The 26820-nt window shown below is 37.6% G+C and overlaps 2 protein-coding genes and 1 long non-coding RNA gene across 4 annotated transcripts in view; 1 reads left to right on the forward strand and 2 right to left on the reverse strand.

Annotated features, from left to right (window-relative positions):
* Positions 1–122: 122 nt before the first annotated feature.
* On the reverse strand, positions 123–18039 carry tmem110l (transmembrane protein 110, like). Its single transcript, XM_039668560.2, has 8 exons — positions 17627–18039; positions 14027–14075; positions 13520–13615; positions 13314–13435; positions 11443–11555; positions 6971–7054; positions 4986–5114; positions 123–1406 (listed from the first exon to the last, which is right to left on the reverse strand). Exons 1-8 carry the CDS (start codon positions 17769–17771, stop codon positions 1305–1307), a joined length of 840 nt encoding a protein of 279 aa, XP_039524494.1. The 5' UTR covers positions 17772–18039; the 3' UTR covers positions 123–1304.
* Positions 18040–18428: 389 nt separating this feature from the next.
* LOC148965197 (uncharacterized) overlaps positions 18429–26820 on the reverse strand; it is a 106761-nt gene continuing 98369 nt past the window's right edge. Inside the window, exons 3-4 of the long non-coding RNA XR_016149802.1 lie at positions 19085–19242; positions 18429–18573 (exon numbers count right to left, since the gene is read on the reverse strand). This is a non-coding gene — a long non-coding RNA (uncharacterized LOC148965197). The remainder of the gene's footprint in view (positions 18574–19084; positions 19243–26820) is intronic.
* The window catches only part of sfmbt2 (Scm like with four mbt domains 2), a 50227-nt gene continuing 48318 nt past the window's right edge, over positions 24912–26820 (forward strand). For both annotated transcript variants that reach the window (XM_039668550.2, XM_039668551.2), the window contains exon 1: positions 24912–25117. The gene's annotated coding sequence lies outside the window, so the exon portion shown is untranslated. The remainder of the gene's footprint in view (positions 25118–26820) is intronic.

Genomic DNA, 26820 nt, shown 5'->3' on the forward strand with positions numbered 1-26820 from the left:
TAATCTACTTTGTGACATCCACCTGCTAGAAATTTTGTACTAGGTTTTTTTTTTATTACAAGCAGTATTTTTTAGCATTTCACAACTTAGTTTCAAGCTCGTAATAACGACTTGACTGCATGTGCATATTGACATCAGAATCAATATAATTTAACAGCTGAATATTTACAGTTACTAGTCTGTACATCATTATTTTGTACAAAATTGATAATCAGAACTAATGCATGACTAATGCATGCGTAAAAGTACAAAAACACAATTTTAAAAAAAATTACACTGTACATTGTTTAAACTTTACAGGGTTAAAACACAAAGATCGCCTGGTCTTATTACAAATGTTTTCAAGAGAACTTTTTTTCTTTGGGTGAGCCTTGCAGATTCGAAATATTCTAGCATGTGTGTCAAGAGCTGGAAAGTGAGGTGTTGTTCATCACAGGTAGAGTGACATGAGCTTTTTCCACTTCAAATTAAAAGTCTAAATGTCTGTAATCAGGAGAAACACTAGACCTCCTCTCTCATCTGTCTGTTTCTTTACTTTTAATTAACTTAGAAGTATGAACTTTAAAGGACGCAAAGGGAGGATAATGTTACCCTTTAATAACTCATATGCTATTAATTATCTAAACCAATTGGGCACCATACACTAACGTTAGAAGAACACTCTCTATTTGCTGGGTTAAGTTATCATAGGTGTGTGCCCAAAACACTTTTATTTTTTTAATTTATGTTTAAGATGGCAAATTATCTGAGAGAAATGTGGACGGTATATACTTATATTTCATTCAACAACACCAATTTAAAAGTTAAATCTAAACTAAAACTAAAGGAATTTTTATACTTATTAAAGCATTGTGTTGTTAGCTTAGCAACACGCTAACGTCACATTGTAATGGGATCAACTGTAATACTTTTCTAAGTGTACTTCTTATGAAAAGCTCTTAATATACAAAATGATAAATGAAATGTTGACCGTAAATATTTTGTAAATAATGTTGAATTTTACTCAACATTTTATGTGTTCTTAGTCTTGTGTCAAGTATTGAGTATTGTGTTGCTAGCTTAATTAGCGCAATGCTAACACCTCACTTTATTGGAGTCATTTGAGTTCAGTCTCCAGTATACTTCGCATGAACAGTTCTATTGTGGAGTTTCTACCTTTTAGAAGGTTCTAAATCAGTCAACTGGATTCCATTTTAATTAGGAATCTGCCTCAAAAGGTAGCTAGTAAAGACCAAGGCAGCTCTCTAGGTTTAGGAACAAAGTTATAGGGTATTTTACATGTTGATAGGTATACTTTGTGTTTTTTAAACTTCCATACAGACTCGTATTAATGCTTCTTCTGTTGACTTGTGTTCTTCCTCTTCAGAACATACTGTATTATCATCTTCATCTTCCTTTAGCAGCACCTACACAAACATATAAACAAAGTTTAAGGTCAACCGAACAGCCTGGCCAGATCTTACAAATGATTGTTTTCCCGTTTATGTGAGTTGGATCATTTTATAGGTATTGCATAAATCTACTGACTATAAAACCATAAGCATACAGCAGAAGATTGACAGTAGACCAGTTTTATACATTTTCGTTCATATTGGCACTCATCAAACATACTTTTCCACAGATTTGGATTCATTCTCCATAGCATGAGATTATGGAAACATGTTCTAAATGTCACTGCTATCGCTGAACAAATGAATGATTTGTGAGCAGCTGGCACTCTACCAGTACTGGAGGAGTGAAGGAAAAGGGGATGAGAAAAAAAGAAAAGAGAGGAGAAAAACAAAGTAAAAAAGATTGGAAAGACCCCATATTGCTCAACAAATGGAGATAATTTGACCCTAGAGGCCAGCGGCCTTTGGAAAGGTCTTTGGTCAAAAGACGAAAAAAAAAGAAAGAAAAGTTGTCCTGTAAATCACATTCATATAGCACAATCCCACCATTCAAGAAGAAGAATACAATACACAAACACACAATCAAACTATTCATATACAGCCCTAGAAACAAAACATTCATTTCAATTGAGCGACTTCACTTTAAATGATATGCAAGAATAAAGCCAAACTAATACAAAAAAACAAACAAAACTTAGTCCTGTTGTTCTCAAATGCTTCAGGACAGATTTTATAATGGTGACCAACGCCCAAAATGCTTTATTGTAAAAACAAAAACAATAATATCGGTCAAATAAAACATTTTGATTTACTAATATTACCATAAAACGGCAATATGCTAAATTATTATTCTAAAATAGGCAGAATTGAAAAATGTATGTTGAATTTTGATGGTTTCATGAACTTCACAGAAAACATTTCACTGCAGAAAACAATTTTTTATTATTTTATTTAATCTGTATTTCGGCTATGTTATACACGGAAAAGATCTGAAGAGAAAACGTAAAAGTGGCGTTGCGTTATCACTTTTTATTCTGCGTTTAGACGAGCGTTATGGGTCGGAAATCTGCGTGCATACGGTGACGCAAAAGTGTGTGAAATTTGATGTAGTATGCACTCTAGGCGGCTAGGTGGCGATGTGGAGCACTGCCACACAACAACACCAAGTCCGTGCGCCTGCGTACAACCTTCAATGTCTTGCAGATTTTTGCGTTTTTACCCTTTAAACAGGAACACGGCGGTGGAGCGTTTTTAATATTTCCACTCTAGAGGGTGGTTTCACTTTTTTGCTATTTTAAGCCCCAAAAAGGCCGTCACATCCCATAAAATATTTTTACGCTTTCACCCGCGAGCGTTCTCGTGTAAACAGGGCCTTAGACCGATGACAAAAATCATAAAAAAAATAATATACAAAACAAAAGGAAACATGACTACATTAAGGCCCTGTTTACACGAGAACGTTCGTGGGTGAAAACGTAAAAATATTTTATCGGAGAGAAAAGGAGAGAAACCACCCTCCAGAGTGGAAATCTTAAAAACGCTCCACCGCCGCGTTCCCGTGTAAAGGGTAAAAACGAAAGTCTGCTAGACAGTGAAGGTTGTACGCAGGCGCGTGGACTTGGTGTTGTTGTGTGGCAGTGCTCCACATTGCCACCTAGCCGCCTGGAGTTCACACTACATTGAATTTCACACACTTTTGCATCAACATATCCATGCGCATGTCCCACCCATAATGCTCGTCTAAACGCAGAATAAAAAGTGATAACGCAACACCACTTTTTCGTTTCTGTGTAAACATAGCCTAATTTGGACAGTTTTTACCAATCCATGATGAGTTTGCACAAAAATACCATAGGATTTGATTGACCGCATGCTCTTTCAGGTCAATAATCTAAGATGTGATGTGACTCTCCTCCCTTTTAAAAGTAAGTAAATCGGTTTATTGTGTTATATGGATGGTGAAGGACTACAAATGTATTAAATGTTTAATTAAGATTCCAATATAAACTGAGAAAGTTTTCTGTACATTGAATTTAGCATTCAAGGTGAAGAGGGGGATGATATCTGGCTAATCCTGCTTTCAGATTGCTGAAACTCTTAATGGCTACTGAGACGCCCACCCTTTGTCTCAATGATAATGTAAAGGTTTGACCAATCTAGTCAGGCTGATTGGATTAGCATCTCAAGGCTTCGAATATCTGCTATGCTGATGAGATCAGGGCTGAGGAAATTCCTGTAACCAGCTGAATCTTGCATTTACATTTGCTTTGTTTCAAGAGTCCCCTCCTCTATGTAATTCCTCCCCCCTTGAAACATACTGTATAAGAACAGTTCTGAATTTTAATTTTAGTTAGACGATTTTTGAGATGACTACAGCGAAGCAATAAGGAACTTCTGCGTGAAAGATACCTCAACGTCTCCTGGTCTGTGCTTCTGGTTTTTCTCCACTTTGGAAGAAAAAGTTCACTACAATGGTTACATTTTAATATTTGCATTTAGCTTTGTTTTTTCCTGTTTTATGCAACCCAGTCAAAACAGACCAAAGACAATCCAGCTGAGATCCACTGAGTTAAACTTAACTTGGATGAAATGTCCAGAGGGACAGATATGGGGAACAAGGTCATAAGGAATTTTTACTGACTCATTTTTTCCTGGATCTCCATAGAGATGGCTAAATCCAGCATAAAAAAATGCACATGTGTGATGTTATAATGACAGCTTTTTCAATTAAATTAAATAATATCTTCAAAATATGTTTATGCTGGTGTAATTTAGTGACTAAAAACATGTTAAAAAATAGGTTGTGGGTTGAAGCCCTGTGAGGCAAGCAGGGTGGGGCCATGAGCAGCGGGAAAGGATCGAGGCCGGTGGCGCGAGTGCTACTGAGCCTCAGCTTCGAGTTTCATGTACCCCTTTTCCACCAAAGCATTTTGAGAGCCGGTTCGGAGACAGTGCCTATCACGAACCAGTTCTTTGTGTTTCGACAGCCAAAGAATCGGTCCTCAGCCAGGATAATTTCCAAAGAGGCACCAACTCTTTGCTGGACTAGAACCGTTCTTTTACCACATCATGCTTAAGTCGGGCTAAGATGTATGGCGACGTACACAGTGACGTAACAACGTCGTTCACTGGGCTCTCTAGTCAGTGGAAAAACAAACAGGTTCTGAGAAGGTTCGCAACTTTGAACCAGCACCACTTCCGAACCAGTTCTTTTTTGTTGAAAGCAAAGTAATGGAGGAGCTTAGAAGGATAAAAGGAGGAGTGACAACAGTGAAAGACAAGAGAGGACCAGGACTGGGAATTTATGCTGTTGTTTTGTTTTAGTTTAAGCGGCAGTCGTCCACGAGGGATGACAGTGTGAATTTGTAACCTTAAAGAACTATTTATACCCGATCTTAGTCTTATTATTGGTGTAATGTACAGTATCCAGGTTGAATCTATCATTAAAAAACATAAATTCAACTATTTTGTAAAGCATGCTATTGTGAGCATTCTCCTGTGCTTATACATACGAAGTATCCACACAATTATTTGTGAATGAGAAGCTTTTTTGTTTTATGTGCATTTATTGAGACGTCATATGAATATTCTCACCTCAGCTTCATCATTGCTTTCATGTGGCAACACCTCTACTTGCTTTGGACAGTCATGTGAGCCTTCCAGAGATGTCATCTTCTTATATTTCCGCATTGTTAAACTGTCCACCACCCAGAACATTATAGACTGAAACACATACATTTACATATTTAAGTTGCATTATGATGGATGGATGGATGGATGGATGGATGAGTGGAAAGATAGATGGATAAGTGGGTGGATTAATGGATGAGTGGAAAGATAGATGGATAAGTGGATGGATGGATGGATGAATGGATGGATGGATGGGTGGATGGCTGGGTGGATGGATGGGTCGGTGGGTGGATAAGTGGACGGATGGATGGATGGGTGTATAGACGAATGGATAAGTGGATGGATGGATAGATGGATGGATGGGTCGATGGATGGATGAATGAATGGGTGGGTGGGAGGATAAGTGGACGGATGGGTGGATAAATGGATGGATGGGTGGATGGATGGGATGGATGGATGGATGGGTGGGTGGATGGGTGGATAAGTGGATGGATGGGTGGATAAGTGGATGGATGGATGGGTGGATAAGTGGATGGATGGGTGGGTAGGTGGATAAGTGGATGGATGGGTGGATGGATGGGTGTATGGGTGGATAAGTGGATGGATGGATGGGTGGATAAGTGGATGGATGGGTGGATAAGTGGATGGATGAATGGGTGGATAAGTGGGTGGATGGGTGGATAAGTTGATGGATGGGTGGATGGATGGATGGATGTATGGGTGGATAAGTGGATGGATGGGTGAGTGGAAAAGTGGATGGATGGATGGGTGGATGGATGTATGGGTGGATAAGTGGATGTATGGGTGAGTGGAAAAGTGGATGGATGGGTGGGTGGAAAAGTGGATGGATGGATGGATGGGTGGATGGATGGATGGGTGGATAAGTTGATGGATGGGTGGATGGATGTATGGGTGGATAAGTGGATGGATGGGTGAGTGGAAAAGTGGATGGATGGATGGGTGGAAAAGTGGATGGATGGATGGGTGGATGGATGTATGGGTGGATAAGTGGATGTATGGGTGAGTGGAAAAGTGGATGGATGGATGGGTGGATGGATGGATGGGTGGATAAGTTGATGGATGGGTGGATGGATGGATGGATGTATGGGTGGATAAGTGGATGGATGGGTGAGTGGAAAAGTGGATGGATGGATGGGTGGATGGATGTATGGGTGGATAAGTGGATGTATAGGTGAGTGGATAAGTGGATGGATGGGTGGGTGGGTGGATAAGTGGATGGATGGGTGAGTGGAAAAGTGGATGGATGGGTGGGTGGAAAAGTGAATGGATGGGTGGGTGGATAAGTGGATGGATGGGTGGGTGGGTGGATAAGTGGATGGATGGGTGGATGGATGGATGGATGTATGGGTGGATAAGTGGATGGGTGGGTGAGTGGATAAGTGGATGGATGGATGGTTTGGTGGGTGGGTGGATGGATAACTGGATGGATGGGTGGATAAGTGGATGGATGGGTGGGTGGATAAGTGGATGGATGGGTGGATGGATGGATGGATGTATGGGTGGATAAGTGGATGGATGGGTGAGTGGAAAAGTGGATGGATGGATGGGTGGATGGATGTATGGGTGGATAAGTGGATGTATGGGTGAGTGGATAAGTGGACGGATGGGTGGGTGGGTGGATAAGTGGATGGATGGGTGAGTGGAAAAGTGGATGGATGGGTGGGTGGAAAAGTGGATGGATGGGTGGGTGGATAAGTGGATGGATGGGTGGGTGGGTGGATAAGTGGATGGATGGGTGGATGGATGGATGGATGTATGGGTGGATAAGTGGATGGGTGGGTGAGTGGATAAGTGGATGGATGGATGGTTTGGTGGGTGGGTGGGTGGATGGATAACTGGATGGATGGGTGGATAAGTGGATGGATGGGTGGGTGGATAAGTGGATGGATGGATGGACAGATATAATGCATTATTCCTGAATGACTCACATTCACAATGAAAGGCACAATCAGCATGACGATGGCTAACTCCAGCTGTGGGTTTGGGATGTAGTCCAGCACCACCTCCTCCAGCTACAACACACACAAACACATGTGGTAAGCACTTTTATAATTTGTCTATTTGCTTTCATTCATAAACAAACAATAATCCCAACGCGAATTACCAGGAAGACTCAAACACTGATAGACTTAGTCTTTGCTAATAAACCTGATAGAATCATAAAAACATATAATTTAGTTACTGGTCTATCCGATCATAATATGATTTTAACCGCAAGAAAATTGACAAAGAAAAGAACAAATAGATTTTTAAATTCAAATAAGAACGTATATAAATTTGAAATTCCTCGTAAGAAGCAGATTAAATTTGAAACCGAGTTAAAGAGTGTTAACTGGGATGAGCTTCAACAATGTAATCAAACAAATGACTACTGTGATAAATGTATGTCCACTATTGAGAGCATTGTCAATAAATACACTAAAAAGCAAAAGAAATCCCAGAGAAAATATCAGCTACCATGGATGAACGATAACATTAGAAAAACGATGAAAAAAAGAGACTTGGCTTTGAAAACTTTTATTAAGACCCGAAGGGACATAGATTTTAAAATATTTAAAGGTTTGCGTAACCAAGTTATAAAAGAACTTAGACTGTCTAAATCAAATTACTATATTCACGCCCTAACAGAGGTTAAAGGGAACGGCAAATTAATGTGGAAAAAGCTAAATAGCCTACTAAATCCAAAAGGTAACTTCACCCAAACAAAATATGAACTTAGAAAGGATGAAAACACTATTACAGATAGCACACAAGTTGCTAATGAATTTAATACCTTTTTTGTACAATCCGTTGACAACTTAGCATCAAGCTTCCCAAGCTGCATTAATACAGGCTTGACAACAGTATACGTGCCTGAAGATCAAGCCAACTCATTCCAGCTGAAGGAGGTCGATCAGACAGCTGTTTTGAAAGCCATACAGGGCCTAAACACCTCCTTTTCGAAAGATATTTTTAATTTAGACACAGTGTTTCTTAAAAAATATAGCAGCATTTTGGTCCAACCTCTTACAAACATTGTTAATATTTCCATTAAATCCGGACAATTCCCAGATGGGTGGAAAAGTTCCCTGGTAACACCGATTTTCAAATCAGGAGATGACAAAATGTCCTGTAATTATAGACCTATTAGTCTTCTTCCAGCTTTGTCTAAAGTTTTAGAAAAGATTGTTTCAGAACAACTCATTCACCATCTTGAGATAAATCAATATCTTAGTCCCCTACAATTTGGATTCAGGAATAACCATTCCACAGAGTCTGCAATCTGTCTACTAACTGAAAATATCAAACAATTTCTTGACAAGGGAAATGTAGCTGGTGCTGTGTTCCTGGATTTAAAAAAAGCTTTCGACACAGTAAATCACAAAATATTAATCTCCAAATTAAGCAAGTTTAACTTATCCAAAAAATCATTATCCTGGTTTGAATCATATCTAAAGGGCCGTGAACAATGTGTTGTGATTAACGGTGTGAGATCCACTTTTCTTGAAATCAAGACAGGTATTCCTCAGGGCACGGTCCTGGGACCCTTACTCTTCAGTTTATATATTAACGATTTGCCGGATGTAGTATGTCCAGATATAGGTCTTCTGATGTATGCAGATGACGCAGTTGTGTATGCTTCTGCTGATACCTGTACTACTGTGGCTGACAAACTTAATGCCAACTTGGAAAGAATATCATCTTGGCTGGCCTCATCTCATTTAACTTTAAATATTAAAAAAACAAACTCTATCTGTTTCTCTATTCAAAAACTACCCTCAGTACAACTTCTGAACATAAAAATTAATGGTGAACTTATCGAACAAGTACCTGAAGTAAAGTACCTTGGAATAAATATAGACTATCAGTTGAATTTCAAAAGTCACATTAAGAAAATCTATAAAACTGTTAGGGCCAATTTGAGCTGCTTTATGCTGATTAGAAATTGTCTTACTCTTGATTGCGCTTTTATTTTTTTTAACTCTATGATTCTTTCGCATATATCTTACGGCATAACCACATGGTCTCAAGCTCATCAGTCATCTGTCGAAACCATAGAGTGCCTTTATAACAGAGCCTTGAAAGTTTTGGATAAGAAAAGAATAAGGTATCATCATTGTCATATTCAAAGCAAATACAAGATTTTAAGTTTTGTTAATTTTATTTCTCTGCATTTGATTAAGCTGATTTTTAAATGTTTAAATGATGCTGCTCCACTACCGCTTTGCAAGATAATAACAAGACAACAAAGTACTAGATTAACCAGATCTGCTTTTAAAGTCAACTGTAACATCCCTTTCTGTAGAACATCATTTGCTCAGACTTCTGTTTCAGTGAAAGGGGCAAAATTGTGGAACTCCCTGCCAGATCATCTGAAATGCATCCCGACACTAGATATCTTCAAAAAAAAAACCAAATTGTGGTTAATTCAGAAACAGTGTTGTTCGCATATTTAGTTCTTGTCGACTCTGCCTTTTCTGTAAATTTTTTCATTTTTTTTTTATTTTTTTATTTGGCATTTATATTATATTCTATTATTTTTTTTTCTCTATTAGTATTTTTATTCCTGTACTGCATTTTATCAAAAAGCCCTTACTGTTTTGTATTGCTCGTGTATTTTATTGCATGTATTGCATTTTATTAGAAAAGCCCTTCTAGGGACTAATGTTGTAAATTAGCTTTGGCTAAAAACATTGATACATGCATCAGATCACTGTCAAAGTGTATCTATGTTATCTGTATCTGTCCCTATCTAAATAAACTATAATAATAATAATAATCAAAATGATTATTACATTTAGACTGTGTTTCTAATTAGGAACTACGTACTACATTTACATATTTGACTATTCTGGGTATCCAATACTTTCAATTTCAACCCAATGTCGTATTAAAGTCCAAAGCCAGTCGGGGCTCGCTCTCACGGACACAAACTCGCCAGTTCTTATCTTAGTCAGAGGGTTCAGGGTTAACTATTTCCATAAAGTGACTATACGCACGCTCACACACAAAAAGTGTAATTTTCATAGTCACGCTTATACAGCTTTCTAAGTCAGTGATCAAAAGGTCCCAGATGGTGCTCCTTCATTGGGCCACTGAGACATTTAAAATGAAACCAAACGTGAAAGGGATAAAACAATAGTGTCACAAGACGCATAATATGTGTTATGTAGACATTCTTGGTGAACTTTGAGTGACCCGAGTCAGGGCGAAAGGTGACGGAGTGGGAAGAGGGGTATGCATAGATACGTGAGGAGAGAAGTTTGGGCAAGGCCTTTGCGCTTTCTTTGAGATCTCCTCTTCAGATTAGTGAGTTTTATTGTTTTATTGCAGGGGTGTTAAACCTCGTGTTCTGTCTTAGCAGGAAAACCACAAGCACCGAAAACGTTCGATGGTCAAGCTTACGAATGCCATAGGAATATATCTGAACCATTTCTGTTTGTCAAACGTATTGAGAAATATAGTTTGGAAACATTACTATTTTTAATATTTTTGAAAGACGTCTCTAATGCTCATCAAAGCTGCATTTATTTGATAAAAATACAGAAAAAAACAGTAATATTGTGAAATATTATTACAATTTAAAATAATGGTTGTCTATTTGAATATACTTTAAAATAATATTTATTTCTGTGATACAAAGCTGAATTTTTAGCATCACTATTCCAGTCTTTAGTGTCGCATGAACCTTCAGAAATTATTCTAATATGCTGAATTATTATTAATGTTGGAAACAGTCATGTTCCTTAATATTTTTTTATAACCTGTGGAACTTTTTTTAAAAATTCATTGATGTATAAAAAGTTTTAAAAAGAACAGCATTTATTTAAAATGGAAATATTTTGTAACAATATACACTACCGTTCGTTCAAAGGTTTTTGGTCTGTATTTTTTTATTTTATTTTACTTTTTTTTTAAAGAAACTAATAATTTTATTCAGCAAGGATGTGCTAAACCGATAAAAAGTGATAGTACAGATTTACATTGTTCCAACCAACTATCCATCAATGAAAAAATAAATATTAAGCAGCAAGACTGTTTCCAATATTGATAATAATTAATTTTAGAATGATTTCTGAAGGTTCATGTGACACTGAAGACTGGAGTAATAATGCTGAAAATTTAGCTTTGCATTACAGAAAAAAATAATATTTTAAAGTATATTAAAATAGAAAACCATTATTTTAAATTGTAATAATATTGCATTATATTACAGTTTTCTGAATTTTTGATCTAATAAAAGTAAGCTTGATAAGCATAAGAGACTTTTATCAAATACATTAAAAATAGCAAACATTTGATACTACTGTATATATAACAAAATAAAACAAAAACAGATTTTAGTACGTCCATCCTGGTATTAATGTGTGAGTCTGTGTAACAATAACGGAAACTCTGAGTGTGTGAATGTTTATCTTACATTGGTCCACCCGGGAACGAGCAGCACCAGAGTGACCACACTTTTCTCCAGAGCAACGATGAGTAAATACACTGAGCACTGAGACAACCAGGCCGCTACCCGAGGAGGATCCCCTAAAACAGAGAAAGAGACACTCAAGTCAATTAGGATTTAAAGTGCTTCTAAAGTGCTTGTCTTTGCAAAAATGGACACCATTGCTATGTATTTGCTAAGGCATCAATAGCAAAAGCACATCAATCTAAAGACATCAAATAACAACACAAGACAAAAATATCAAGAAATAAAACAACAACAAAGCATGCATGAAACGAATATATGAGAACACAGGGATGTAAAAAAAAAAAAAACATGCAAATGTAGAAGATCCCGAGCTGCATTTAATTAACACTCAATATACATTAACATATAATATATACAGTATATAGGCTATATATATATATATATATATATATATATATATAATTTTATAATTGAAAAATTATAATTTAAATATATAGATTGGCAAATATGTTGATGCTTTTAATGAAATTAATATTATTTATAAGGCACTCTTTTCTTCCATAAAACATTATTTGAAATAATTTTTATTTAACATTAATGAATGTAACAATGTTGGTATTTTTAATTGAATTAATTTATTTTAGTATGTAAGCCCTTTTAAGTGGTCAGCTTCCAAATGTTCTGGTAAATATAAAATAGCAAAACAGGGATTCAAAAGCTGACCTAAGCAGAAAAGCATTCATGAACAATTGTTTGGCCAAAATTATGTGAAACGATGCACTTATTCCATCTGCTTTACGTGCATGTGTGTGTGTGTAATTTTCATTTTCTATGGTGTTTTTTTGCCAAGGAAATCCCAGAGAGGGAAAAAAGCAAGTGTGGGGAAACTACCCAAACACATTTGAAAAATATAACATACAGCGCCCTCTGGTGGTGACATGAGACTAAAACAAACTGATGCATGATAGTTTCTCTTTTGTTTTTTAAATCTCATGACAGCAGACTTGATCTTTAAACAGACTCCTTTAAACTTCAGTTCAACCAAAACACTCACACACAAAAAAAGGTTACAAATGTTGTTTTTTTCCTGCAGCAATTGGTTTCCCATATAAAATAATAAAACAACCCCATGTCAGGGGACCTTTAAATAGATTGTTCCCTTTTGAAGTTCATTTTTGATATGTTTTAGCTTACCTCAAGGACATCCAAGATGTAGGTGTCTTTGTTTCCACAGTAATTTCATATTTTTAGGTCAAACCGTTCTTGTCTGTCAGTCATATAATGGAGGTCTATGGTCACCACCTCAAAGAGCATGCAAAGAGAAGTCCAAATTAAACATGATTTAATCCGGAAAGCACCGGAAGTGATCTAAATAGGGTTGTGAAAAAAAATCAATGTTGTCTGTTGGTTTATCCAAATTGTCTTCCATTGCGATTTCCTTTCATTTTCTCACACAAACCGTTCGTTTCGTGTCTTAGGCCATCAATGTGTACTTACATTTATGAGTCATTAAATCATGTTTAATTTGGACTTCTCTGTGCATGCTCTTTGAGGTGGTGACCATAGACCTCCATTATATGACTGATAGACAAGAACGGTTTGACCTAAAAAAATATCAAAATTGAAAATGCTGTGGAAACAAAGACACCTACATCTTGTATGTCCTTGAAGTAAGCTAAAACATACCAAAAATTTATTTCAAAGTGAACTATCCCTTTAAGCAAACAGTTCTCTAAAGGGCCATTTCTTTCTAGAGTGAAGGGCATTTTGAAATTCTAAAAAACCTTGTTCCACTATAAAGACCCTCAAGGGGAATGGAACCATAGACACCAGTAAAGAACTTTCTTTAAGCTTCCATTAATGTAACTCACCATATTCTCCGAACATTAGCAGTGTTAGGTGTTTATGTTCCACTATCTTGGAAACAACCTTCACCCCCACCCAGATCACCAGCATTCCCAATGTGGCATCCAACAGGAAGTTCAATAGATACCTGTAAAACAGAAAAGGGTAATACGCTTAGTATAATTGCAGGCTAAAGCAATAAAACTTGACAAACAAGTAATAACTGACTCACAGAGAGCAGGGATCTTCATTGGTGAGTGTGGACAGGAATATGTTGGCAAAATGCATGAAAAGAGCACCGATGGCTTGCTTAGACGTATCAAAGATCCTGCAGGCAAAACGAAAGAATGAGAGTGTGCTGTTTTGTGCTATTATAATCATAATTCAGTCCCACTTTATATTAAGTGGCTTAAAGTACTATGTACTTACATAGGAAAATAAGTACAATGTACTTATTGTGTTCAGGTTGTATTGTAAAACACTTTTGCTGCTATTAAGGTTCGATATGGGTAAGGTTAGGGACAGGTGTGGTTAAGGTGTAAGGATGTAATTACATCAATTAATTACAGTTGTAATTACATGCAGGTATTTTCAAAATATAAGTACAATGTAAAAACATGTATGTACACAATAAGTCCAATGTATCAAAGTAGTAACTTCAATGTAAGTACATAGTACTTAAAACCACTTAATATAAAGTGGGACCCATAATTCTTTACTAATATTTCATTTTAATTACCAGATCCTCCAAGGTCTTCTAATTCCAACAGGTTCACGAAACCTCTTCACTGTGAAGACAAAGATATTGTTAGCATGAATGATGTTTAAAGGGGTGATGAACTGAGAAATCAAATTTTCCTTGAGCTTTTGACATCTAAGAGGTCATCATATTATAAGAATATCCTGTAAGTTTCAGAACTGAAAACTTCCTTGTTAGTCCAATAAAAGCTTTTATTGACACCAGCCCCAGCAAACGACTTGTTTTTCAAAGTGATAAACTTTATTTTTAATGACGTTCCAGCTGATGAGGTAAAACATCGTCATCTGTTCGCTTCATTTCACTGAGGATTGTTTTGTAAACAAGACTGGATTTGCAGACCGGAACGGTGCTGTGGCGTCTATATTGATCTGACAGGAATTGTGCAACACACCGACTGTAGGTCAAACATGTATGGGCGAATCATTCCGGTTGCCATTTTACAACATTGGACGTTTTCAAACCAATTTCGCCCAAGTGGATCGACGGGTGAGTCGAAACTCATTATAATATGCAAAACTGTTATCCACTCACACCAGTGGGCGTTTACTTCCAAGCCTTCAGTGCGAGACGCCCATAAAAACCAAGCGTTTTTCAGATAGGCTCTAGCCTATTACTTATTCATTTTGATGTTTTTGAATGCAAAAAGCAAGCGAACGTCATAAGTTGACCTCAGACAACAATATAATCAAATTTAAAAAGCCAGTTCATGACCCATTTACGGTATAAACATCCATGCGAGTTTCACTCTTAATATGGCTTAATATAGCATAACTTGACTTTTCAGAATCATTACTCCAGTCTTCAGTGTCACTTCAGAAATCAATCAATTATGCTCATTTGAATATCAAAAATCGCTGCTTTGTAATAGTCTAGCATACATATGAACTAAACAGACACAAAAATAGTAACTAAATGACTTTCAAGGGAGAGGGTTATTGTGTTTAACGCACACTCTGTCTCCTACACACCCGACCCGAAGCTGAAGGACATATCTAAGGGATGTTTCCACAAATGCAAACGGTTGGTCTGTAATCAACAGCCAAACAGAAGCAGCATTATTGAATGTCTGAGGAAACTAACAGCGATGACGTCAGCAAAGATAAGCAGCCTCAACCACCGAAAAAAAAAAAAAAGAAAATAAGCGAGGAAGTGCCCACCTCCCAGAATAACAAAGAGGAAGTGCATGCATACAGTAAAAACACAAGCATAAGCACGGGCCAAGAGTTTGCACGGGCCTTTGTTTTTCTTTCAGCCTTTCCTGAAAACATGAATAAAACTTAACTTCGGTATTCAATAAACAAACAAATACAACTCATGATTAGGGGATTTTTTCTCTGTACGCAGCAAAAAGTTTAATAATAAACAGGGACAGAACCGATTCATTAATGAGTAACTCAATGGTCACTTACCATGTTTTGGGGGCTTATTCAGGGCTTGACCACAAAACAAACAAACTGCTTTTGGGAAGTATAATTAGAAAACATTCATTCATTTAGTAAGCTATGTTGCTGATAATCTTTATTATTTAGCCGTCTCTGAATACACTGTAAATTTCCTTTTTTTTTTTTAAAATCATCCAGCAGGTATAAATCCCAAATCTCCTCAACAAGCCGCATTGAATTATCATGTCATGACAAGTTACACGCTAAAGAGCATCGCCACAAATTAGCACCTTTGTAGGCTAAATAACATCCTTAGCAAAAAGGCTTTGTTTACAACCACCACTTTCACTGATTAATACCAGCTTGAGTTATATCAGCTCACAATTACCAAATATTAACCAAGAAAACACTATACTGTATTTTTGGACTGAATGAGCACATGACGAGTTAAAAATTGGGAAAGAAACAACTTAGGGTTCAAACTTGTAAGGCAGGTCACGTGACTCGGACCCTCCAGCTGAAATGGTGACATAGCGCGAGTTTGGTTTCGTGGCATCACATGAGCTATACAGGAGTGAGGGCTGTTATCATGTGCTATCACACAGCTGAGGAATCTCATCTTTGAATAAAGCTTGTACCCTCAGAAGAACAGATTTGTGTGTGTGTGGAAAGTGAAAGGCTGCTTTCTTTAAGGTGCGTTCATTGACTACTGTTTGCCGAATGCTCATGACGAAATCCTGTCATTTACAGATACAGATAGCACACGTACATCTGCGAGATGTCTGTTAAAGATCACTTCATCTAGAAAGCATTTGCTGTTTATCTGATAGACACAGTTTAATATACATTCTAAATCATTACATCTTAAAGACATCTTCTAAACGTCTATTTGACATCTGACAGGAAACGTTCTAGAAGTATTGATGAGCAAACACTCAAAAAAATACATCTTCCTGATGTAAACACACACATCAAATAGACGTCGGGAATGATGTGTGAAATATTTGACCACAGGTTCAAGCTGAACTAGAAAGCTACTCGGTTTAAAAGTGTCATCTGTGTGAGCTGTGATTCGCTGAACTATTTTCAATAGCCACAGATCCTTTGTTTTGTTTTGGCCTAGAAAATTTCTCTAATGTGAACACACCTTTAATTCACATTTCTGGTCTTATTTTGAATGAATGATTGGTGAATGTTATTTCAATAAAAAAGAAGGTGGCTCAACTTAGTCCTAATCTTCCTCCTTTTCTGCTGATGTCTCTTAAGTTCTGGATACCATCAATCAATATTCGAACAGATCTTTAAGCTTTGTTTATGCAAACTCTGGTTTGTTCATGATTGAATCAATTTTTCAGTTTGATAAAATCAACTCTAATATCTTCTTCTCATTGAATGTCCTACATTCCAGAAATAAAATGTATAGCCTAATTCAAGTTTACCTTGAGTGACAAAGTCTAGGCAATTATTTATTTTGGATTATTAGATGCGCTAGCAACTACATTTTATGAAATAGTATGTGATATTTTATAGAATATAGCTATTCAAAATTCAATAGATATAAAAATACTTTTTTTATTATTAAATATTTATAGTTTTCAAGTATTCATTAACTATAGTTAATTCATTCAAATATTTGCACCTTTTCCATCACTGTTCCATCCAATTTGTTGCCAGGTGACTGAAATATTAGATGCTGGTCACTATCATCCTGACAGCACAGACATGAGTCATGTTGAAAATGATGATGTAGGCTACGAGAAAAGAACTGAAATATGGTATTAAGATTAAGGCAAATGCATTTCTCACACCCCAAGTTTATGTTAGGGTGTCCATGCAGTTAATAGGCTATTTTGTTTATTTGTGTCGGTAACGTGCAGCGCTATTGATTACATGTCATGAGGTTTCCCTCGAGGATTAAACACTTATTTTTTGTTTTGTTAACATCAACGAACGTCATTTTAAAAGTCAAAGATTAAGTTATTCATTTTACAATGTACACTAAATGACAAAAATGGTCTAAGTAGGCTACCACTTCACACAACATTTTCCATAGTAGGCTACCGCAATACTAATACAACAGAATTATAAACAAACAAACAAACCAACCAACCACAAGCTGCATCATATCCTTAAAAGAAAACGATAGAAAACGCCATCAAATCACAGGGAAACAGTTTAAAATGCGGAGTCAACTTACACATTAAAGTGCTGAAAGCCAGAACAGCCAACAGACCCTGAATAAAAACACTGAATCCGTCCATCAGAGATCCGTCAACACAGCCCTGATACTCCGGGTTCACCAAATCACTCATATTTATTCTGTTCTTTGTAAAAACGAACATGTTTGCGCTTAAAAACCAGAACAAAAGTCATAGGATCCGTTGTGGAACAGAAATCCTCGGGAATTCGACTTAAACGGGTTTTCCATATAACTTCGCAAGCCAGAAGACAAAGAAATTCGCAGAGCAGGCTGATGATGAACCAAGATCGCACACCGCCCGAGCTGTTTACGTCGTATTGGTGTTGAGCGAAGTGACATTTAAAGCATTTCACTCAGGTCAATTTCTTTCTTTCCTTCTTTCTTGTTATTGAGTCAACAAGGGGAAAAGCGCTCTGCTGACGTCACCTCCTGCTGCTGAAATCTCCTGGAGCCCTTTGTCCCCCTATCAATGCATACTATATATGACAAGTTAGCCTACTTTTATTTTATATCATTTTTTAGAATTGTATTATAATTCAAATTAGGTTAAACCACACTACACTGATTGACTGTGCACAAAAGTTTCACCACATAGCCTACTTATGAATATTGTATCCATAGCTAAAAATAAAAGTTATTGATGGAAATATTTTGGGCCTTATATATGGGGAAATAGGGAGTCAGTTGTTCAAATCAAATCCACTGTGTGTGACACATCAATTCAGGTCAACTCTTGAACTTTATAAAATCCATGTTCATTAATAGTAATAGTTATAGTATAGTTACCAAATAACCTCTCATCAAAACATCTGCAGCATCTCAGGTATTCATTGTTCCTTTTTTTCTTGTATTTCTATAAAGCCTCTTCTCAGCCATGACGCACAGTAAAAGGAGTGTAATGGGGTGGGACAGCTTGGTTGTTTCAGCTTCACTGAATCATAACTCTAAAAAAGTCATGCAACATGACAAATGAGCATAGGAGTACAACTGAAGCATAAATAAACAGAAAAAAATACATATGCATCAAATTCAGATAAATAGATTTCACTTAAAAGACAAACCGTTTCATATGACATATAAACAGATTATGACAATGAGGTGTAATCAGCAGTATTTACAATAAATAACATTGACTATATGTAAACTATTTGTTCATTTGTTGATATTAAGGTTGACTTTATTTACAATGTGGCGTAGAATACCATGCGCATTTGAGCTGTTGTCTTGTCTGTATAGATTTTGTTAAGATAAAAGATTATCTTTTATTTTGAAGTTTAATCATAAACATTTTATTTAATCATCAAGTTCATAGTCTTTTGCCGTGTTTGAAATGGCATACTCTATTGTTTTGAATAATTACTTTGTGACTGTAAAAAAAAGAATGTTCTAGTATGAATGTGTAGTATGAATGAAATCTGGACATACATGTTGTCATTGTCATGTGACGTACTGTACCTGTGCCAGTTCGTCGCTTCATGACCTCATGGGATAGTAAAGTGTCAATCAGCTGCACCTCAGAATCTCGACAGAAGTAGTACCGGTTACATTTTGCCATCTGTTTCATGACTACTGGATATACTCTGCACACTGTTTTTCGCTTTCCATGGTGAAGCCTGCGAAGATGGAATCGGCAGAAATGAGTACCATGGCGGATTAGAAGACTACAGGCAATCAGGAGGCCAAGGCAGAGCCGACAAAGCAGAAAACCGAGCTGGTGCAGGAAGGGAAAACTGAAGGCCATGGTGTAGCTGAAGACCACTTAAGGGTGAACTCGGAGAAAACCTTCATGGCAAAATAGGGGAACTCACGAAACTCAGGGACAGTTACTCCTAGCTATAGCAATACAGGTAGGGAACACAGGGAACTTGGAGACTGCATTCCTGGCCATGGCAGAACAGAAAGTGCAGTGGATGTGTGACTCCAGCACTGAAATGAGTTCTGCGTGCAGTTCTCAGACAAACAAAATGATAGTAGCCACCACAGGAAACAGTAAGGACAGGGGTAGCACTTTTGGGACCACTGGAGCAGGGGCCACCAGGTGTGGGGTCTTTGGGACTGAAGAAGGGACTGCCAGACTTCGAAACTCTGGGACCACTGAAGCAAAGTTTGCAGGGCTTGAGACCTACAGTATGTCGCCTCTTGGCTAGGGAGTGCTAGAATTACCAGGCTAGGTAGCATTGGTTCTACTGGAGTTAAGCGGCTGGGACCATCAGGCTTGGGACCACAAGGCTAGGGAACATTGGGACCAGGACCACTGGGCTAGAAAGTGCTGGGACGATCTGAATTGGGACCACTGGGCAAGGGAGTGCTGGTACCACTAGACTTGGGTGTGCTGGGAAAAATTTGCCTACAAACACTGGGCTAGTGAGTGCTAGGACCACCTGATTGGGACCACTGGTCTAGGGTGTGCTGAGACTAATATGCTTAATAACACTTGGCTAGGGAGTGCTAGGGCCACCAGGGTAGGTAGCACTGGTTCCACTGGAGTTAGGTGGCTGGGACCATCAGGCTTGGGACCACAAGGCTAGGGAGCATTGGGACCGGAACCACTGGGCTAGAAAGTGCTGGAACCATCTGAATTGGGACCACTGGGCAAGGGAGTGCTGGGACCACTGGACTTGGGTGTGCTGAGACTAATATGCTTAATAACACTTGGCTAGGGAGTGCTAGGGCCACCAGGCTAGGTAGCACTGGTTCCACTGGAGTTAGGGGGCTGGGACCATCAGGCTTAGGACCACAAGGCTAGGGAGCATTGGGACCGGAACCACTGGGCTAGAAAGTGCTGGAACCATCTGAATTGGGACCACTGCAAGGGAGTGCTGGTACCACTAGACTTGGGTGTGCTGGGACAAATTATGCTTACAAACACTGGGCTAGGACCACCAGGCAAGGTAGTACTGGTTCCACAAGAGTTAGGGGGGCGGGACTATCAGGCTTGGGACCACCTGGCTAGGGAGCACTGGGACCACAGGACTTAGGACCACTGGGCTAGAAAGTGCTGGAACCATCTGAATTGGGACCACTGCAAGGGAGTGCTGGTACCACTAGACTTGGGTGTGCTGGGACAAATTATGCTTACAAAAACTGGGCTAGGACCACCAGGCAAGGTAGTAATGGTTCCACAAGAGTTAGGGGGGCGGGACTATCAGGCTTGGGACCACCTGGCTAGGGAGCACTGGGACCACAGGACTTAGGACCACTGGGCTAGAAAGTGCTGAGACCATCTGAATTGGGACCACTGGGCAAGGGAGTGCTGGTACCACCGGACAAGGGAGCATTGGCACCAACAGGCTATGGAGTACTGGGATTACCACAATTAGGACCAACAGGCTAGGGAGTGCTGGGACCACCATTCTTGGGACCACTGGGCTAAGGAGTGCTGGGACCACTGGACTTGGGAACACTGAGACCACCGGGCTAGGGAGCTTTCTCCCGCTCCACCATGCCATAATAAGGAGTGAGCATGAGGTAGCACAGGGTGACACCCCTGGCTGGGAAGTGCTGAGGCCCAATGTGGGAGAAGCAATATATCCCACACTGTAGGAAGAGAGGCAGAGTCTTAGAGGATAATTAATTAACTTTTCCAATGTTAAGTCACATCTGCTTTTTGGCGGACATGATTTAACAGGTTTGTTGAGTCCAAAGGGATTCAAGCCCTGAAGGACTTTATCTTCCCAGTCCACACAGCTGGCAAGAGCACAAAAGAGCTCTGTATAGCCTTCAGTGGTGTCCCTCCTCCGCCGAAGGCACACAAGCTAATCTGCTGGATCCATGGGTATTGGTCAGGTATCCTGTAACGTTTGGTGACTCAGAGACGAGGGAGAGCAGGATCCAACTGAAGATTATGATTAATTGAAGATTATGACAAGAAACAGAAATCCAGGGAAAAAATCTGCCTTGAATTTTTAAATGCAACCAACTAAGCTGTATAAGTCATTTAAATTATATTAAACTGAAGTAATGTAAAACATATGTTGTCATAACTTGTTGATCTTGGTTTTTTATTTATTTTACAGTGAACAGATCGAGTCATTTCCGAGCAGAGTAGGATCGCAAAAAGGAGGGGTTGAGAATCTTCAAACTAACCATTTTCAGACCCTAAGAAATTAGGTGACGTGCAATGTATATTATGAGAAATTTAAAGTGTTTTTTTATTTTATTTTATTTTTTTTTTTACCTTTGGTGCATGTAAGTCCTGAGACCTGAGAAATGTTTTTTTTTTTAGAAATCTTTAAAATAGCATAATATTTTAACATCAAGGTAACACTTTACAATAAGGTTCATCAGTTAACATTAACAAAGAATAAACAATACTTATTCAGCATTCATTAATCTTTGTTAATGTCAACATTTACTAATACTTTTTAAAAATCTTGTTAACATTAATTAATACACTATGAAATAACATGAACAACAATGAACAGCTAGATTTGTATTAACTAACGCTAACAAAGAATAACAAATACAGTAACAAATGGTTAGTTCATGTTAGTTAATACATTAACTAATGTTTAATAAATGAACCTTATCGTAAAGTGTTACCAACATCAATTTAACATCATGGCAGGGTAAAATAATATTCAGAGTTTCCATTTGACTGTTTTTATTCATTTTGATGAATACTGAAACTGTTTTTGCGCAAGAGGGATGAGTAAATGCACGCTCACATTTAGTCTAAAACTACAATAACCATCATGTTAACACACAGCACACACAGGGAATACTTTCTTTCAACAAGGGGTCAAAAGATCTGTCAGTCAATTAAAGGGAAAAAAAATTAACTTGCATTACTTATTTGAAAAAAGAAACTCAGATATTTTGTTGTAAATTTAAAGGTATACGTAACTTTACCAGTTACTTGAAAAAGTAATCTGATTACGTAACTCGGATTACCCCAAAAGAGCATGATCCTTAAGAAATCATTTGCTGATTCAAGAAACATTTCTTATTGTTATCAATGTTGAAAACAGTCATGCTGCTTATTTGAAACGGAAATCCTTTGTAAAATTATAATGGTACAGGTATTTACTGTAACTTTAGATCAATTTAACACATCCTTGCAGAATAAAAGTAATTAATTAATGACTCAAAAAAATTTTTTTTTTACATTTTATATACTGGACATGAAAAATGCTAACTAAAACTAGGGATTTTGATGCAAATATACACAGTAAAAATATTTGTTCAGAACGTAATTTGTTTCACGTGTTAACATCTAAATTAACTGTTTTATTCAAGCTAAGAATGATTTAATGTAATTTAACAATCAAACTGATTAGGTTATACAGGTTATACATAAAAGTCATTTTAAGTGTTTTATCAGAAGAAAAAAAAAGGTTCTATAGAACTCTAAACGGATTTCACCCACTTCATACATATCATTCTTTAATGAATTAATTAATTTTTGTTTCAATTCATTTAATTTATTTTGATTGAATTTCATGAATTAAACACCTCGTAAACATACTTTAACCACTAGGGAAAAAAATGAAATAACTCATTAGATATTTTTAGCATAAAGGATTCTTTAAAATTAGGTCAAGAGGTCAAAGGTCCCAATTAACCCTTTTTCTTTAAGAGTGTAGAATTAGCTCTTTAAGGTAACAACTGGGCTAACCAGATAACATCCAGAGCTAATTTCCTAGTCAAAACTTTTTAGCACCATACCACAGCATGGAGAGGATAAAGCATTGACCCACATTGTCTATCTCCTCTCACAAGGTCTCATGGTAATCTGTCCCTGGAAGAGCTTGCCAAAGTCTCCTCTTGTAGATTAAGCACAAGGCATGAACCATCTGTTACTGTAACATCACTAAGAGGTGCTTATTAGATCAGATCAGTTTTTCTTCCTGGACAAGGAATTTCATCTTGTACAGAATGTGTAGGAGGGTGTTTATATGTGTGGGTGAGTGTTTATGGTGTTGCCTGATAAACTAACCCCCTACTTCTGCACCAGTCCTATTGAAAGCCATTTAAGTGCACTTATTTATAGTGTCAACTATATTAATCTGACTTTTAAATTCAAGTCAGCAATAAAAGTGGTTACCACAGGAGGGCAACGGAGGACAATATGAGAACTGAATTTATGTGTCTGAGATGGGTCATTTCTTAACAGCATTGTTGCAATAATAAATTCATGCTTTATGTATTAACAAAAATAATACATTATCATGTATACATCGGTTAATTTACATTTTTAAAGATGTAGCCTACTGTAGTGTTTATTATAATAAGCTGTGTTAGTTAACCCTAAAAAAACGAAATTAAAAGCTTTTATTAAAAGTAAAAAACATCAATCATGTTAAATTAAACCTCATTGGTTCCACAACAAACATATAAACCATTAGGATTGCATTTTACATAAATCTACATAATATTATTGTCATATTCCTATCTTAAAAAAACAAAGGTTCTTTAGGCATTGAAGAAACTTTAACATCCATTTCCTTTGCACAAAAGGTTCTTTAGTGGGACAGATTTAGTTTTTTACACTAACAAAAAAGTTAGTGTAAGAACTTTTCACTGAAAGGTACTTTGGGGAACCAAAAATGGTTCTTGGAAAATGACATTGAAGTTGTAAAATCGGCACCTTTATTTTTAAAAGTGAAGTAGTCATATTTTTAGGTGAATGATGATAGTAGCTATTTCATTTTCTGTGAAACTTACTTCAGTTGTTTGTTTGTTTTTCCCTATGACTAAACTCACACAGTAGGCTATAATTTCAATTAACATGACTCTAATGAACTGAAAACATGACTTTTATTTGTGAAGGTTTTTGTTTTGTATAGATTGTACCCTTCTTTAAGCTATGTGATGTAAATTAGAAACAAGGGTAGTGTTATTTCTTCCTCTTTGTTTTTATTATTTTAAGTGGTTTCACCATAAAATATCACTTTGAACCATACATTAAAATATGTCTGACCGCTTTACATTTTCAAGCGTCTTACAAATTATTTTTGCGCAAGTGAAAACAAGTGAGGTTGCAACAGCAGCCCCCTCTTGTTTACACTGTCCGTGTCTCAAAACCTAGTGAGTTACCTAAATAGAAAGCATTCCATCTGTATTTTTTGGACCTTCAATCTCTTGGACAGCATTTTTTGTCCATCAAATAGACAGTAGCTCCAAAAACGATGCACGCGTCACTAATGTCCAAAAGTGATGTACGCATGAATGCCCAAATGCTGTCCACTCGGGAGGCTCGCGAGGTTTTTAGACACAGCCATGAGTTTCCCCATACGAGGGAGGCGGGGGCTCGGGCCTATTTCTATTTATAATGGGCAGAACAAATTTTGCAACTGTAAAGGTCAATGAAGGAGTCGGCTTGAAAATAATCTGTAGATGTAGAGACATGCGCAGACGCGGGATGATGCCATATTGGACACACACACACACACACACACATACATAGGCTACAGACACACACCGCTCCTGCTTCACCCAGAACACCGGATCACTCAATTCGGATAGACGGAAAAAAACTCGCATAAGGTAAAAACTACATTATCCGCATGAACTTCATTCTGTAATAGTGATCGTGTCTGACACGGACTCGTGCTTCTATGCGCGAATTTCCGCGTACAGACGCTTTTTCCTCGTTAAAAACATTTGGAGGTTGTTTGTAACAGTCAGAAATATAGGCTACAGCTTCTGCGCAAGAGTTGATAAAACGGTCCGAACAATAAAGTAACCTTAATTTACAAAACGAATGTCGAGCGACCGCACTTTCGATTATGTCGACAAAAATATTTACGATCTGAAGAGACGCGCTCTGAAAATGTTGAAAAATAACGTTTATGTAACAAGCGATATTTTCGTGTCGCGTTCTTCCTCAAAGATACTCTCGCCCTGTATTGACTTTATTTTCAAACTGCCATTTGACCTCCTTTCGATTTCAAAGGACACAATGCTCACGCTTGAATATCAACTCTTAAGTTTACACATTCGGGTGGTGTTCATAGAAATGTTTTTGAACGTCACGAACCGGTCGGTGTACGTGCGATTCAGGTGCGCAGAATATGGTCCGAAATCCTCGTTCCTCATGTGTCAAAACCACTTTCAACATGGCGGGTTAAGGTGTGTTAAAACTGCCATGCAAAATCTTTGAAGAAGGAAAAAATAAAACCGCGTTGTTTACGCATCCCGTTTTCGTTTCTTTCGCTGCACCTGGACGTGGTTTAATGAATTAAATTCAAAGTTGTCGTTTGCCGACGTCGGTGTCGTTTTTTTCCGCTGCAATACTTTTAGAGAGTGTAAAGTACAGTAGTATCTCACATGCTCATACAATATTTCCTGTTTCGCTTTGAGCTGTGCTAAATGCGGGAGACAACATTTTATTCTCATATTATTCATTTATCAAACAGTTCATGAGCCATGCAGTTTCAAGAAGCTGGAATAGCCTAAACCATAATGTTTCTTATAAAATCGATTGTGGTGAATTTGTATAAGGCGATTAATTTTCATTAAAATGCGAGTTATTTATTTGATTAGCCTATACGTAGTGGATGTCACCGTAAATCCTTTAGGGTTTTATCCGTTAATTCATACGGGCGGATTAAACTCGCAGCATTAACGAAGCGGAAATGGAGTCACGCATTTGACGACGTGATGAATTGATATGAAATTATATTCCCTTTTAATTCTCTGTCTGACCTGGAAAAGATGAGCTCGAATAAGTCTCTTTATAGCCTTTTTTTAGACTATAGCATAAGCATAGCAGCCCTATTAAAGAAGCATTTGTTTAATAAAACCGTATGAGAAGTAGCATAGATCAAATAGCCTTCATGAAATTCATCATATAGTCGATGTGTTGAAGCAGCCTGACGTACGCTTCAATAAAGCTTGACATCTGAATCGATTGTGCCTTCATTTGAGACAGAACACCTTTTTTCATTTGGGTAAAAAAATAAGTGCAGAAGAACAAAACGACTACGACACCTGAGGAGAAGATGTTGAGCGGCTAATAACAGCATGAACACCCAAAAGTAGCCTAAGTCAAAAACAGATGGATGAGTGGTCCAAATTTAGACAAGTATGCTCGCGTTATAGGTTACAACTTTTTCAGGGGCCACAAAAGTTTAGGTTGTATGAGTTGTTGCGGCCAAATAACTAGTAAACATCAGTTGCTCTCCTCTGAGGAGGTAGCCATAGCAACAGCACGCGCAGCTTGAGAACGTTCTGTACTATCGGACATT

This window comes from Pimephales promelas, chromosome 24, assembly GCF_988280905.1.
Source record: "Pimephales promelas chromosome 24, fPimPro1.hap1.1, whole genome shotgun sequence".
NCBI lineage: Eukaryota > Metazoa > Chordata > Actinopteri > Cypriniformes > Leuciscidae > Pimephales > Pimephales promelas.

Bases quoted from the DNA above. Each gene is read 5' to 3' on its own strand.
- tmem110l (XM_039668560.2), bottom strand. From the start codon at position 17,771: ATGTTCGTTTTTACAAAGAACAGAATAAATATGAGTGATTTGGTGAAC. The intron at 13,436-13,519 runs GTGAGTCAGTTA...TCTGTTTTACAG, and splicing joins AATGAAGATCCCTGCTCTCT to GTATCTATTGAACTTCCTGT. The intron at 5,115-6,970 runs GTGAGTCATTCA...TATGTGTTTCAG, and splicing joins TTGTGCCTTTCATTGTGAAT to TCTATAATGTTCTGGGTGGT.